The following is a 14,536-nucleotide window of genomic DNA, read 5'->3' on the forward strand; positions in this document are numbered from 1 at the left end:
CGCGGGCTTCCCTTCGAGGCCTGTGCTGCTCCTGGGCTTTTATGACGCACTGCACATCCGTCCACCTGTGACTGACTCTGATGTGAACAAAGGACCTGAAACTGACCGACTGTCTCCTTGGACTCACGGGGAGAGCCCTCTGCTCCTTTACAGGAAGCGCTCACGCCCACACGGTCTCTGAACATCAGTTCTGACCCACGGGCTGGGGCTCCCGGTCGACTGTCCCCACTCCGTGCCGCCCGGGGCTCAGGACCTCAGGGTCTCCCTTCCTGGGGTGGGCGCCGCCCTCAGCTCCTGAGACACTCTCTGGCTCTCTCCCTTCCGGTCACCAGTTGAGTCTTCTTTCATCGCTCTGGAAGAAAGCGCTGTCAAGGGCAGATACAGCCCTAGGCAGGGAGCCTCGGGCCAGTGAGACCGGCCACGCTCACTTTCCGACCTTGGGTCACCGGCAGAGAACGTGAGAAGTGAGAAGTGGGCTTCTCCCTGTAAGTCCTGCCGATTCCCGCCGGACCAGGCGAGTGGCTCTCGGGACGCCACTTTCAAGGACACACAGGAGTGCCTGGCAGCCCCATAATTAACCCAAGGGAAATGGTGGGAAGGTGCGGCCTCCAGACTTAAACCCAAGGACAACCAGGTGGGACGTCAGCCCAGTGACACGCCCGCCTCCCCATCTACAAAGGGCCGAACAATCTAGGAGTTGGGGGTCTCGGTGGGTTCCCTTCTCGCCCTCCCAGCGTCTGTGAAAACCTGCTCGTTGGTGCTCTGGGGAGAGCTGGGCATCTGTAATGGGGTGGGGAGGGGGCAAGAGTGGGAACCCCCACCCAGTCCCCACTCCTCCAGGGGGAGGGAAAGCTTTTGCCCACTGATTTTGGGGTGGGGACGGTGGGAGGTGCAGGACGAGTGCCTGCACCCTGCAATCAGACAAACGGGGGTTCCCCTTGAAACCCACAGGGCGGGAGGGGCCGGGCCCCTCTGTGCTGCCTGGCTCTGCCTGCCTCGCTGGGTGGGTGGGCTTCACCTTGGACCAGTCAGCCAGTCATGAGGGAAATGAGCATTTCTCTGATGTCCTGAAGGGTGGCCCGTCCCTTTTGCCTGAGACCCTCCTTTGGCCACAACCGAGCCGGTGCCTAGATGCACAGGAAGAGAAGTCACCTGGCCACAAGCTGGTCAGTTGTCTGTTTTTTAAACAAACGTTAAGAGAGTGGGCAGTGGGTGCCCTGTGTCGTGGGGGCTGGGAGGCCTCCATTCGCCAGGTTTCATCCTGTCCATCTGGATGGCTCACAGCAAACACTCAAGTCCATACCTGGTCGGCTGGCCCAGAAATTTGACAAGGGTCCATCACTCCTCCGTCCTCTGTTCGCACTCAGCGACGCCCGACCTCCCCACGGCATCTGATGCCCTGAGGACCCCGCATTCTCCAATATCCGCCTCAGTTCCCAAGGCTCTTCTTGCCCCCCATGGATGGGCTCCTACCTTCCTAGTCCCCAGGACAGCACCCTGGTCTCCCACAGCCGCTCTGCTCCGATCACTAACTATGATGAATGATAAACCAGTGTGTAGAGTGCACCTACGAGGTGCGGGTCCGGGGACACAGCCTGCAGGGTGGAGCGCCACGCCCAATGGGGAGACGTGCACACGGGCCGTGAGGGGCACGGCGGAGGGGCTGCCGGGATGGACACTGGAGCCACGACAGGAAGTAGGGGAGGGTGAGCTCTGGAGACGAGGACAGGGTGGCAGAGCACTCAGCACAGGTGAGGCCCCAGGGAGCGGTGTTCGGTTGCTGTGCTGAACACATCGTGTCCCCCCAGATTCATGACCACCCAGGGCCTCGTCCGGAAAAAGCATCTCATCACCGCAGTTAGTCAAGTTGAAATGAGGTCGTCCTGGGTTCGGGTGGGTCCCGTCATGACTGGTGTCCTGGGAAGGGCAGAGGCAGACAGCGAGGAGGCGGCAAGGGCTGGAGAGCTGCCGCGACCAGCCAAGGAGCGCCCAGAACTGCCAGCAGCCCCAGGACAGAGCCCCCCCTGGGGAGGGGCAGGGGAGGGAGCGCGGCCCGGCCGGTGCGCGGCTTGGACTTCAGACTCCTGAGCTGAGACAGAATGAGTTTCTGTCTGAAGCACCCAGTCTGTGGTGCTTCGCTCTGGCAGCCCCGGGACACCTGGTCCTGGGCCACTGGGGCACCTGCGGGCACCTCCTCTCCCACGGGAAACGGAATGATGACAGAGCCATGTGAAGCACATCGCCTCTACAGAACGTGAAAGCTTCACGAGGAGAAACGAGGACACTCAGCAAGGCGCCCTATGGCACAGGTCGGGCAGGGCCCACCTGGGCCAGGGACCAGGGTGCTGTCCAGGGGTTCTGGATTCACGGGAGACCCCTGCAACCAACGGGAAACACGTGAACCCTGGTTCCGTGTCAGATCAGCAGTCTTCTGAATGTGAGCGGGCGGGACCTCGGAGCCCTGGGGCCCTGACGAGGGTTACGTAACAGGGACACACAGGGTGCTTTCATCACGCAGCTGCTGTCTGAGAAAAGGCCGACTGGCACCCTCACGGGCTTGGGAAGCATGTAAAAGGCTCACAGCAGAGCTTTTGTGATACTGGCTCAGAGTGCCCAGCAGAGCCCAGCGCTCGGGGCAGAAAGCTCTTCCCGGGAAAGCAGCACACGGCTCGCGGACAGTCAGGGGTGGGGGGGGGGCTGCACTCACCCTGTTAAAGCGCTTGGCTTGGAAGAGGTGGCCGTTGGCGCGGTACAGCTTCCTCCATCTTCTGGCTCCGCGGCGGTAGATGGATTCTGGACAGAACACGAGAAAGGTGTAAAGAAACAGCAGGGTGGCCCGCGAGCCCAGCTCCCCGACGCGGGGTGCCACGGGGGACAGGATGCCCCAACCAAGTGGCCGGTGGAGCTGAAATGACAGTGTCCCCCGGGGACTGTCCCCTCTGCTTCCCCTCACCTGGTTCTCGAGTCACCACTGCGGCTGCTGGAGAAGGGGACCTGGGCAGGGAGGACGGAGGTGGGGGCAGCCCCGACGGCAGCCGGGACTGCCCGCAGGGACGCTGCCCGCCCGGGGTCAGGCTGTGAAGCCACTCGGGCCCTGTGCGCCCTCCCAGGTGTTTCCTTTTCCACCCTCTTTCCCTCCGGGCATGAAAACTCCCCCTTTCCACACAAGAACACGGCTCAGGTGGGCCGAGAGCTCCCGCGACATTTACTTCGGCGGAGCGACCCTGGATGCCGTGTTCATGGTCGGCCTGAAACGCAGCACTCGGCCAGCACCACCCACCCCTGCCCCAGACACCGGAGGGAAGTAAAGCAAAACCAATGGACAGTTCGGTTCAATCGCAAGTTCCCCCAAAACGCTACTTTCCCACCGCACGTTCAGTGACTCAGACTTCACGGAAGAGGGCCGCCAATTACACACGCCGAGATCAAGCGTGTGACCCGCATCCTTCCCCCCAGTGGTTCTAGCTTTGCTCCTTCAAGACGCTTGGAAACCAAAGTACGTGAAAACAAAATATTCAGGATACAAGGGGAAGCTTTGTGCTTTGACAAAGTCCTGCAGTAAAGGCGACTTTCATGGGAGTCATGGAAGTGCCAGGAAAATACTAATGTGGAAACTCTAACGGAATGTTTTTAAAACAAGCAATTACCAGCCCCGCCTGGAACCTGCCCGAATCGGGTCACGGTGATTGCAAAGCGGCTTCTCTCCCTTTAAATGGGAGACTAAGTGAGAAACCAAGCAGCCCGGGGGCCCCTGGGAGCAGCTGAGAAACCAAGCAGCCCCCCAGCTGCCCCAGCGTCGCCGGCGGCCCCTCAGATGCACCCAAGGCCAGGCTGGAGGCAGCTCCACCCTCCCCCGGAGGTCCCACAGTGGGACTCGGGCCAACTCCCACAGCCCACCTGACCCTCGGCTCTAAGGATGCCCTGCTGATGGCAGCATGCGGATGCCCACACCTGGTCCTCCTGGCCCATCTGGCTTGACTTGGGGGAAGTCTGGCCCATGGGAGGCCTCTGCTCATGTCCCCAGGACTGACCACCCCATGAGAGGCATTCACAACCCACAGAAGGAGAGGGAGGCACCAGGTTCTGGCTCTTCCTTGCGCTCAGTGCACGAGCCATGTGAAGGTCTAAAACTGCACCCCACTGTGTAGCCTTCAGATGCGATAAAACCCACTGGAAATAGGAAACTCAAAGATGGCCTAGCAGAGGCCAAGGGGTATCAGGGAGCCCACAGCAGGCTGGAGAGCTCACCAAGGGGACAGGACAGAGGACCCGCGTGATGGACAGTGGGTGAGGCCCCTGTATCCCTAGCGAGAAAAACCCAGACCCTCGCTGTCAATGACCAAGTATGTGTGTCCCCCAAGTTCACATGCCGTGGGGCTGCATGTGGCGGTGGGGCCCCTAAGCAGGCAACGAGGGTTGCTGGTCACAGGGTGGGGCCCCCATGCTGGAAGGACAGTCCTTCTAGACCCCAGAGCTCTCCCCACCACATGAGGACCCAGGGGGTGGAGGAAGGTCCTCACCAGGAACCTGCCTTCAAGCACCCGGGTCTGACTTCTAAACTCCAGACCCCTGAGAAACCAGTGCCTGTGCCTGAGCCCAGGTGAGGCCCTTGTGGCGAGGAGACCAGGACGCCTGCCCACCCACGCAAGCTGTGCCCTCGAAGACACGGGCTTAACCAGGAAAACGACAGATTCAGAAGGAAATACAGACGATCTTAACAATCCAAGGGGGAGAAAAATTCTGAAAACACAAAAGGCACTGGCCAACTGGAGGGAGGGGACACATCCGAGAACAGTCAGGTGAGGACGGGTGTCCATCCAGGGGCCTCCCCAAGAGTGGAAGCCCACCGCTCGTCTGCGCTGCCAGCGCGCACGCAGGGGGCGGGGCGAGCCATTCGGGACGCGGGAGTAGCGGCACAAATCAACAAGGAAAAGCAGTAAGTACACAGCAAGAGACAGGAGAGCCCCCACCCCAAAGACCCTCGAGGACCAGCGCGCCCAGACGGGGCCTGTCCTCGGGGGGGTCTGCTCGGCACACACACTTTCATGGAGAAAAGTGCCTGCTGCCCCGCGACCCGGCAGCCATGCTGCTCCCAGTCAGCGCCCAGGCCGTCGCACGTGCGCGCAGGGACGCTGAAGGATGCTGGCAGATGCCCAGGTCCATCGGCAAGAGGACAAATGGCAAACTGCGCGTGTGGCCACCCAGGAAGGCTGGCCCAGTGTACACGCGACGTCAGCCACACTCAGCAGCGCAGGCGCACCTTCCAGGACCAAATCCAATCACACAGTCAGTGTCAGATGACACACTGACGCACGTGAAATGGGCCCTGCGACAGGATGCCCTTGTGAGACTGAAAAACACGCAAGCCCGACAGTGTGTTTGTTCAGGATACGCGGTCGTGCGATGAAACCGTTCCAGCCAGTGGAAGGCCACGGGCGGTGGGCACAGTGCGGGGGCAGGGGGACATTAAGTTCCGTCCCCGGGTCGGCCGGTAAGGGCGCCGTGGCCGCCCCGCTGTGGGCGTCACAGCACATGAGCTACATGTTCCCGGGCGCCTCTGGCGCTGCATTAAACCACGCGCACTCAGCACCTCAGAGACGCAGAGGGAGGGACCAGAGGTGTCCACAGCGATGTGGTTAAACTAACTTCAGATCCTTAGTCTTCAAAAGAGCCAGGGGACAGACAGGACAACAGGTGACAGGAGAGGGGCAGATGTGAAAGTGAAGGGAGAGGAAGCGGGGAGGTCAGTGGAGGGCAGACAGGAGGAGGCTGTGTCCTGCCAGGGCCCCCTCTGGACGACCCGCCCGGGGGAGGGGGGAGTGCGTTTCTAGCATGCAGAACGCTGTGCCACTTTAGGCAGAAGTGCGGCCTTGCTGTTGTCTCTAGCTGGAGACTGAGCGTGGTTTCGGGGGATGGGCTCGGCGAGGGGCGGGATGTGGTGGGTGGTCTCGTGTGTCAGCTGGGCTGGGCCGTGGAGCCAGCTTTGACGGACGTTATTCCCGATGTTTCTGCGCAGGTGTTTCTGCGTGGGGCCCCCGTTTGAATCTGGAGTCTGAGGGAGCCAGGCTGCCCTCCCTAGTGCAGTGAGCCTCGTCCGATCAGGTGAAGGCCAAGCAAGCCAGAGTTCTGCAGCGGACGGACATGGGACCTGAACCGCAGCGGCAGCTCTCCCGGCACCCAGCCTGCCGGCCGCCCTGCGGGTTCTGGACTCGCAGCCTCCCTAGCTGCGTGGGCCAGTCCCGTACGACAAGCCTCCTGTCTGTATACACATGCCCTGTTGGTTCTGCGCCTCTGGAGAGCCCAGACTTACACAGGGGCTCAGGTGGTACTTCCACCCACCACCCCTGGAAAGCAGCGCCCAGGTGACTCACAAGGAACCACCAGAGACCGCAGGGTCGCCCTCACTTGTAAAGAAATACACGCTTTCTGCTCTGAAGTAATTTCAAATGAACAGAAAGCTGCAAAGGTGGGCAAGAGAGCTCCCGTGTAACCTGCCTGCGTTTCCAGAGTGAGCGCCTGACTCCCTCCCACACGGTGGGAAGGAGAGAAGCACACGTGTCCTTGGAGAACGTGTGTGTGCAGCACTTCCGAGGGCGGGCACCCTGGGGAGGGCCTGGCCGGCCCCCGGCCCCGCTGCGGGCCCCGTGCTTCCACCGCCCCAGAGACCCGCGGGTGGGCCGCACGGCCCCCCGGAGCAGCCTCGGGCCCCGGGGGTGGCTCGGCTGCTCCCTCACGCTGGTTCCCTGGCTTCCTGCTGGGCCGTCGCCCTGTCAAGGCCAAGCTCGGAGCTGGAGCCCACTGGGCACCCAGAGCCCACCCGGTCACTTCCCGGTGCCCGAGCTCGGGATGCAGCGCTGGCAGCAGTCGATCCTCGGGGCCCTGCGAACGTTCCTGCAAACTCAATTCGACGCCCTCAGAGAAGCTCTCTGCTCACCTCTGGCTTCTATAATTAGGGCAGCTGCAGGGACCTCAACCAGCCCAGTTTCTATGGCAATCGAGCGTCTTGAGAGCTCTGACGAGGGGAGGAAGCACATTTTAAGAAGGCGCTTAGAGCAACAGGCTGCGGAACAAACCAGCATCCCCCAGGCTGGTGGGCGGGCGTGGGGCGCGCCGGGTCTGCAGGAGGGCGGGGCGGAGCTGGGCCTCTCGGGCGCTTGCTGGACACAGCCCCACCGCCCGGGGTGACCCGCGGCCAGTGCCTTGGGACCACAGCGGGGCGCAAGGGCCAGCCAGGTGCCTTCGCGGTGGTTCCAGGCCAGTGACCCAGCCCGAGACGAGGCCAGGGAGCTGATGAGGGGCCCTTGGGCCGTAGGGGGAGGTGGGGGTGGGGTCCTCGGGCAGAGCGGGATCTGCTGCCCCCAGACCCAGCTTGTTTCAGGGGAGTGGTGTCCACGGGGCCACCGTCCATGAGAGTCCACACCCAGGGGGCAGGGCCCACGTCAGGGTCTCACTCCATGGCGCCCTCACCAGCCACAGTTCCACCAGAAGGCTCCCACTGCAAGCTGTGTGTGGCCGTCTGAAAACAGGATCTGAGGATTTGGGTGGGACGCCGGCGTGGCTCGGGGGACGCATCTGGTGCTGCTGCGAAGTCCGGGGGCCACCCTGGCTGGGGCCCTGAGGGTCGACAGAGAGTGTGGACACAGTCAAGGCCCATGGAGCTCACAGCTCGCCTGCCTCCCTCCCGGGACTGGAGTCACCCGATAGTGGGTCCAGCCGCCCACCGTGGGCACCTTGGGTGGTCACCGTGTCTCAGGACGGCCCGGCACTGTCCTTAGAGCCGTCTCAACCAGAACCCACGTCCTCCTCCAGCTCCGTGGGTCATTCTGATGGTGGGGACAGTGCCGAGCAGGCTGCAGCTGGGCCAGGTGGGCGGCCCTCTGTGGGCCTCGACGCCGGGCAGCCCCACCCGAGGCCCTTTCCCATGCGGCTTCCTGCCCCTTGTCCCCACTACTTTCCTTCCAGGCTGAAGATGTGACTTAAAACTGCTGCCCCAAGAGGCAGGTGAAGGCTGACGCACCGCAGACACAGAGCTTGGGAGGCCTCGGAGCCACCACCGCAGGAGGCTGGCTGCAAGGGGACGGTGGCAATCTGGTCCTGTCAGCAGGTCCGGCTCCCCTGTCCCTAGGCCGCAGGGGCCACTCCTCTCAGGAATTGCAGCCACGACACACAGGAGCTGGGTGAGAACCTGGGAGGGAGCCTGGGGCACGGGGGGCTGCACGGGGCGCTGCTGGAGGAAGCACCCGGGCCAAGAAGGCGTGCACCCTGCCCGCGGAATGGGGAGGCGGTGAGGACGCAGCCCTCCACCCCGAGGACAGTCAACGAGAACCAGGCTGGGTGTCGCGGACGTCCAGTGGTCAGAACGTGAGAGGACGCGGGGTCAGGGGGGCCGAGCGCACGGCAAGGCCCGGCGCCCACGGGTGCCTGCCCGGAGTTCAGTGTGACGGAAACAGCCCAGACACGACAAGCTGCCTCTGTCCGCTCGGGACGCTGTCACAGACCCCACAGACGGGCTCCGGCACAGGAAGACACTCCCCACAGGCTGGAGGCCCGAGGCCAGGGCCCAGAAGTCCCAGGTTCTGGTGACGGCCTCCTCCCGGCTCAGAGACGGCTTCTCGCTGGCACCCATACGGCAGAGAGAGCTGATGTCCCCTCTTACAGGACACAAACCCCATTGTGGGGACCCCACTGTCAGACCCATAGGCCTCATCTCCAAATATGTCAGGGGTCAGGAATTTGACAGAGAAGTTCAGTCCCTAGCAGTCTGTTCCTGGTCCCCCCAAATCCATGCCCTTCTCGCATGCAAAACAGTCACCCGATCCAACAGCCCCCAAACATTAACCCCAGCAGCAGCTCTGAAGCCCCAGGTCCCATCTAAACATCACCTAAACCAGGCAAGGGTGGGACTCGAGGCGTAGCTCGTCCTGAGGAAAATCTGCGCAGCCTGGCCCTGTGAAACCAAGCTGCATGTTTGCAAAATGCAACACGGGGACAGGCACGGGACGGCCACTCAGCTCCGAAAGGAGAATTGGGAAGGAGGAAGAAGCGACAGGCCCCAGCAAGCGCCAGCCCCGCACGGCGAGTCCATCAGATCTTGAAGGCGCAGGAAGAATCTCCTCGGTGACGCTCTGGCCTCCAGCCTCACTGGAGAGGCAGCGTCACTCGCCTACAAGGCTCTCTCAAGATCCAGAGGAGAGATGCAGCTAAAACCCGGGTTCCCTTTGAGGCGCCTGCTGAGTCCTACACTGCAGAAGTTCAGGGCAAAACGCCAAGGGACCAAGAAGAAAGCAGATGCTAAAAGGAAAAAAAAAAAAAAAAGCCAGGAAGGGATTTTTGGCTGATTCATGGGGCTGAGGAGACAAAAGCTGGAGATCGGGGTCCCAGTGACCCCCAGATCTTTCCAGCTGTGATACAGAAAGACACGAAAGGAGACTGAAAACTGTAAGCCTCCAGTGAATCCAGGTGACATGTCCACATTCCAGCTGCCAGGATAAAATCGAATCCTCTCACGAGGAAAATAACACCATTCAGGGCTCCTGCCGCTTTTCAAACACAGTGTCTGATGTTCAGCAAAAAAGGAAAAAGTAAATACCAGGCAGGCCAAGAAGTAGAAGCATTTGACTAAACAGCCAATAGAAACGGACTCACGGGAGGCTCAGGTATCAAACTATACTTAGAAAGTCAGGTCAGGTCTCACCAGGGAGCTGGACCTATGAAAAGCAAGGAATCAAATTCTAAAAATCCTAGGACTTTGGAAATCCTAAAAGTGAAACTAGTCACTGATATTAACAATTCAGGAGACAGACTTAGGAGTAGGTGAGACAAAGTAAGAGGCGGCTGTAGAGAAGCCCAGAGGGGCCAGGACGGAGAGAAGCACCGAAAACGGCAGGGGGCACCCAGACAAGGAGGGGGGCACCCAGATGGCAGGGGGCACCTGGATGAGGAGGAGGGCAGCCAGACGGCAGGGGGGCACCCAGACAAGGGAAAAAGCCGGGGCAGGGGGAGGGGGCAGGGCAGCACCTGCGAGGACACTGCTGTATTTTAGAAAAGAGACAGAAGACATTGTGCCCAGATCCAGAAAGCTCTATGAACCACAGCTGGGATAAATTCAGCATGTCCTCCTCTTCTGCAAGCCTGCTGAAATAGAAGGACAGAGGCCATTTTCAAGGCAGCTGAGGAGAAAGAAACGCATCACCTCCGGGGGAAGGACAGGGCGGGGGCCAGAGAGGACGTGTCAGGGGTGCGGAGAGGTCACTGCCCACCGAGACCCCACCCGGACGAATGTCCTCAAAAACGAAGGCAAGAGGAAGACGCCTGCACAGAAGCAAATCGGCCACTTGCCAGCAAGTCTGCGCCCAGGAACTGCCGCAGGAGCCTTTTGGGGAGGGAGGTGGTCCCGGAGGGAAGCGCCCCCGGCATTGCGAGGGGGTCCGAACGAACGCCTATGCAGAGCAAAGGGACCACGGGACCGTGGGACGTGAAACGTGAACAGAAAGCACACATGTGCCAACAGCAAAAAACCAACAAGGGGGTCACACGGCTGAAGGGGTCTAAGCTCCCTGCCTCACCTGGAAAACAGTGAAAGCAGTGACTCAAGGTCGTTCCAAGAATGTGCCGTGATTTCTAAGGCAGCCAGAACGTGAAAAACAAAGTTACATACTACTTAACAAAGCTAATAAAAGGCGGGCGGAGGGATGGAAAAATAGCACTTGATTAGACCAAAGGAAGGCGGGCCAGAAGAAAGAATGGTGTGGCCGATTATAAAGTACACAGCAAGATGACAGATTTAGCAGCAACTTGTCAGTATGATGTTAAATGTAAACGAATTAAACGCTTTAGTTAAAAGACAGGGATTGTCAGACCAGGTGAAAAACAACTACCTTCTTGTTTATAAGAGCCATTTCCAAAATACGATACAGAAAAACTGAAAGTAAAGGGATGGAAAAAACACACACATGAACACTAAGCTCCCCTCGCCCTGCATGTAGTCAGCCATGTTAATACCAGCAGAGGAGACTTCAACGTTAAAAACACTTCTTATCTCGAAGAGCAGCATTTCACGATGATAGAAGTGCTGGTTCAAAAGGAAGACAGTGATCCTAAATCTGTGTGCACTCAACACAGCACGAAATACATGGAGAACAAAATTACAAGGAGAAAGATAAATCCCCAAGAGGTTAGTATCTATAGATGTTAAAGTCCTTTTAAAAGACAATACAAGTGTGAACTACGTCAGTAAGTGTGATTTAGACCTTGGAACAGCCTTAACATCACAACTTACTGAGGGTGACGAAAGAAATACACAGTCTGAGTAGCCGGATTTGTATCTTGAAATCAGCCCTTGGACCTGACACATTCCCATAAAGGAGACTCGAAGCTCACAGGCTTTACTGGGGAAGTCTTCCAAATAATCAACGCAGAAACGGTATCAATCTTACATAAACCTTCCCAAGAACTTAAAAAAGCTCAGTTAATTTTATAAGGCCAACGTGTACCCCCATGTTTAACTCTGAAAACATTACAAAGAAAGAACATTAGAGTCAATCTCGCTCATAAACGTAGCTGCAAAAATACCAGACAAATACCAGCAAACTGCATCCAGCAGAATGCAGAAAGGAAGACACACTGCGACAAGCGCGTGCCCTAAGGGAATCCGGGGCCGGTGCTGCCCGCAGAGCCAGTCAGCACAGCTCGCCTCGCTGACGGGATAGCAACGTGTGTTAAGAGGTGAGGGGAGAAGAGCGGCGGATAAAATTCTGCACCGTGCAGGATAAAACGCTCACCCAGGAGGAAAGCAGAACCTCCGAAGTTTGACGGTGAAACTGAGATCGAGAACCGCCTCTGCCCACGATGGTTCAGGAAGACAAGCAGGGCCAGCGCTACAAGGCAGCAATGAAGCTTTGGAAAAGCGACAGTAAAAGCCGCCCACTGGCGAAGCGGTGGTGTGTACAGGAAACCCAGCAGAGCGTGCACACAGAGCACTGGGGTTAGTACGCGAGTTTACCGAGGCCGCAGGACCAGCAATTCACTGCGCCTCTCCACACATCTCTATAAACAAATAAATAGAAGATACAATCATAAAGCAATGCCACTTGAAGCAGCATAAAAACGTAAGTGCCAGCGACGTGCTCAAACGGGGCCTGGGCAGGGCTGCTCCACACAGGGCTGCTCACTTGACAGAAAGAATTTACAGACGCTAAACGCACGTTCACAAATTAGGAGCCCCGATACTGCAAAGCCGCCGGTTTCCCTATGTTGATCTATGAACTCAATTGCAAGCCCAATAAAAAAAACCTCATTGAGTTTTGGGAAATTTATAACCAACTGTAAAACGTGTTTAGAAATGGAAAAAGCAAAAAACAGCCAAGATAATCCTGAAGAAAAACAAAGCTGGGGGACCTACACACATGATATGAAAGTTCCTATAAAGCTGAGTTAAAACAGTGTGAAATTGGTGCCAAAGGCCAGTGGGCCAGAAGCCCAGGAAGGGGCCCCCCACAGACCACTTACGACAAAGCTGTCACTGAAACGTGGTGAGACGGGGCAGGTGACCTTGACCCGGGTCTCACCCCCCGCCCACGTCACTCCCAGGAGCTGCAGGACTGAGGGCAGCTTGTGACTTGGCGGGAGAGGGCGTGTTCGGGGTCAGAGGTCGAGGGGAAACTTCTTCAACAGGATACAAAAGGCACTGATCATAGAGCAAGACTTCATTTTCCGTCCGTCAAGAGACAGGCAAGCCTCTGGGTGAGGGAGGGCGTCGCATCCACACACACAGAGCTTCTGCAAACCAACACGGCAGGCGCGTAAACGCCTGGATTGTCTCTGAACAACCAGACTTTGAAACAGAGCAGAAGACGTAGAGTGGGTCTTAATGTGTTAATAAAGTCCAACTGCAAAACACGTTTCTTCTGTAGAGCACAGGGAACTGTATTCAGTACCTCGCAGTCACCTACGGTGAAGAAGAAAATGGAAAGGAATGCACGTATGTTCAATGTATGACTGAGCCACTACGCTGTCCACCGAAATTGCCACAACAGTGTAAATGGACTAAACTTCAATTAAAAAAACTGACTGCACTAAAAGAATAAAAAAAGACACCCTGGGGACCACTGGAGCAAGCTGGTGGGGAAACTGCTTATTCCCCCGAGACCTTAAAGGCCAAGAAAATGAGAAGATGCTTAACCTCAGGGGTGAAGAGAAGTGTGAATCAGGGCCCCCATCCGATGCCACTGGCGTCTGCTCTGCTATCAAAAAGCTCTGACAACCCAGGGGCCGGGAAGGATGTGGGAGAGGCACCCCCACCCCGACCGGAGGACCTGTGAGGGATGGGCCGTCACAGCCGTGCTCCTGGCACATGGCTCCGGGAAGCCTTGCAGTGTCCACTGAATGCCGAGGGGACTGGCTTCAGGTTGGGGGCCGGGCGTCCAAGGCAGGATTAGAGGACTGGATCATTCAGCCCCACGCCTGACACCAGGGGAGGCAAGACGGACCGCAGGTTGAGTTCATCACCAGTGGTCAATGATTCCATCAATCACTCCATGAGACGTCCGTCAGAACTCCCACATGGCGGGGTTTGGAGGCTTCCGGGTCAGGAACACAGGGAGGTGCTGGGGTGCTCCCGGAGAGCGTGTGGGGGCTCCCAGCGCCCCAGACCTCGCCCTGTGCATCTGGTCCACCTGGCTGCTCCCCAGCGCTGTTCTCACTAAGCCAGGAAGCCTACGGCAGGTGTCTGCCCGAGTTCCACGTGCTGCTCTAGCAAACGACCAAACCCGAGCAGGGTCCTGGGAACCCGGTGCCCTCTGGCTGGTCAGAGGCACACGTGGGGACCTGGGGCCTGGGACTGCAGGCTGAAGCGGCGGCTGTGCTGTGGGACCCAGTCCTTGACCTGTGGGGTTGGCGCTGACCCTGGGTGGACGGCATCAGAACTGAGCTCAGCCGCAGGACACCCAGCTGGTGCCAGGCCTGGTTGCTCGCAGGGAAAAAACGACTCAACTCGTGTCAGAACACAGTGCGGAGTGTAAACCGGCACAACCACCTTACAGAAATGTTTGTCAGAATCAAATGAAGCTGAACAGACACGCACCCGTCCCCTGGGCGTACAGCCCTCGTGCCGGTGCCCCGCTGCACACCACGTACGAGCCACTCACACGACACGGCAACCAAGCCTCTTCCCCCGAAGTCTGGGGCCCTAGACTGGCGGCCCTGAGGATGGTCAGTAGGCCGCTCTCCACACGTCAACACCATCCTCCCGACCTCAAAGATCTGGGGGGCGGGTCCCCGTCTCTCTACAACATCAATGACCTTGACTGTCCCCCCCACAGACCCCCACTCCTCAGAACTGCCCACCTCCGAGGACGGGTCTGCGACCGCACCCAGCCCTCCCCTCTGCCCTGATGACGGCCCACCTCCGCGACGCTCCTTCTCGAAACTAAAAGGCCAACAGCTGTGAGAAACACCATTATTTTAGGTGCCACCAGGAAAGAAAAAAATGTTGCCAGCTAACCTGGGACACACAGGACGCACCCAACAGCAGAGACGA

General features: G+C 58.7%; 1 protein-coding gene across 5 annotated transcripts in view; it reads right to left on the reverse strand.

Moving 5' to 3' along the window:
- Nucleotides 1–14,536, reverse strand: part of PRKCZ (protein kinase C zeta) — an 88,238-nt gene that overhangs the window by 26,900 nt on the left and 46,802 nt on the right. For all 5 annotated transcript variants that reach the window (XM_072975583.1, XM_072975582.1, XM_072975584.1 and 2 more), the window contains one exon: nucleotides 2,708–2,793. In XM_072975583.1, the coding sequence (XP_072831684.1) occupies nucleotides 2,708–2,793 (86 nt within the window). The remainder of the gene's footprint in view (nucleotides 1–2,707; nucleotides 2,794–14,536) is intronic.

This window comes from Vicugna pacos, chromosome 13, assembly GCF_048564905.1.
Source record: "Vicugna pacos chromosome 13, VicPac4, whole genome shotgun sequence".
Taxonomy (NCBI): domain Eukaryota; kingdom Metazoa; phylum Chordata; class Mammalia; order Artiodactyla; family Camelidae; genus Vicugna; species Vicugna pacos.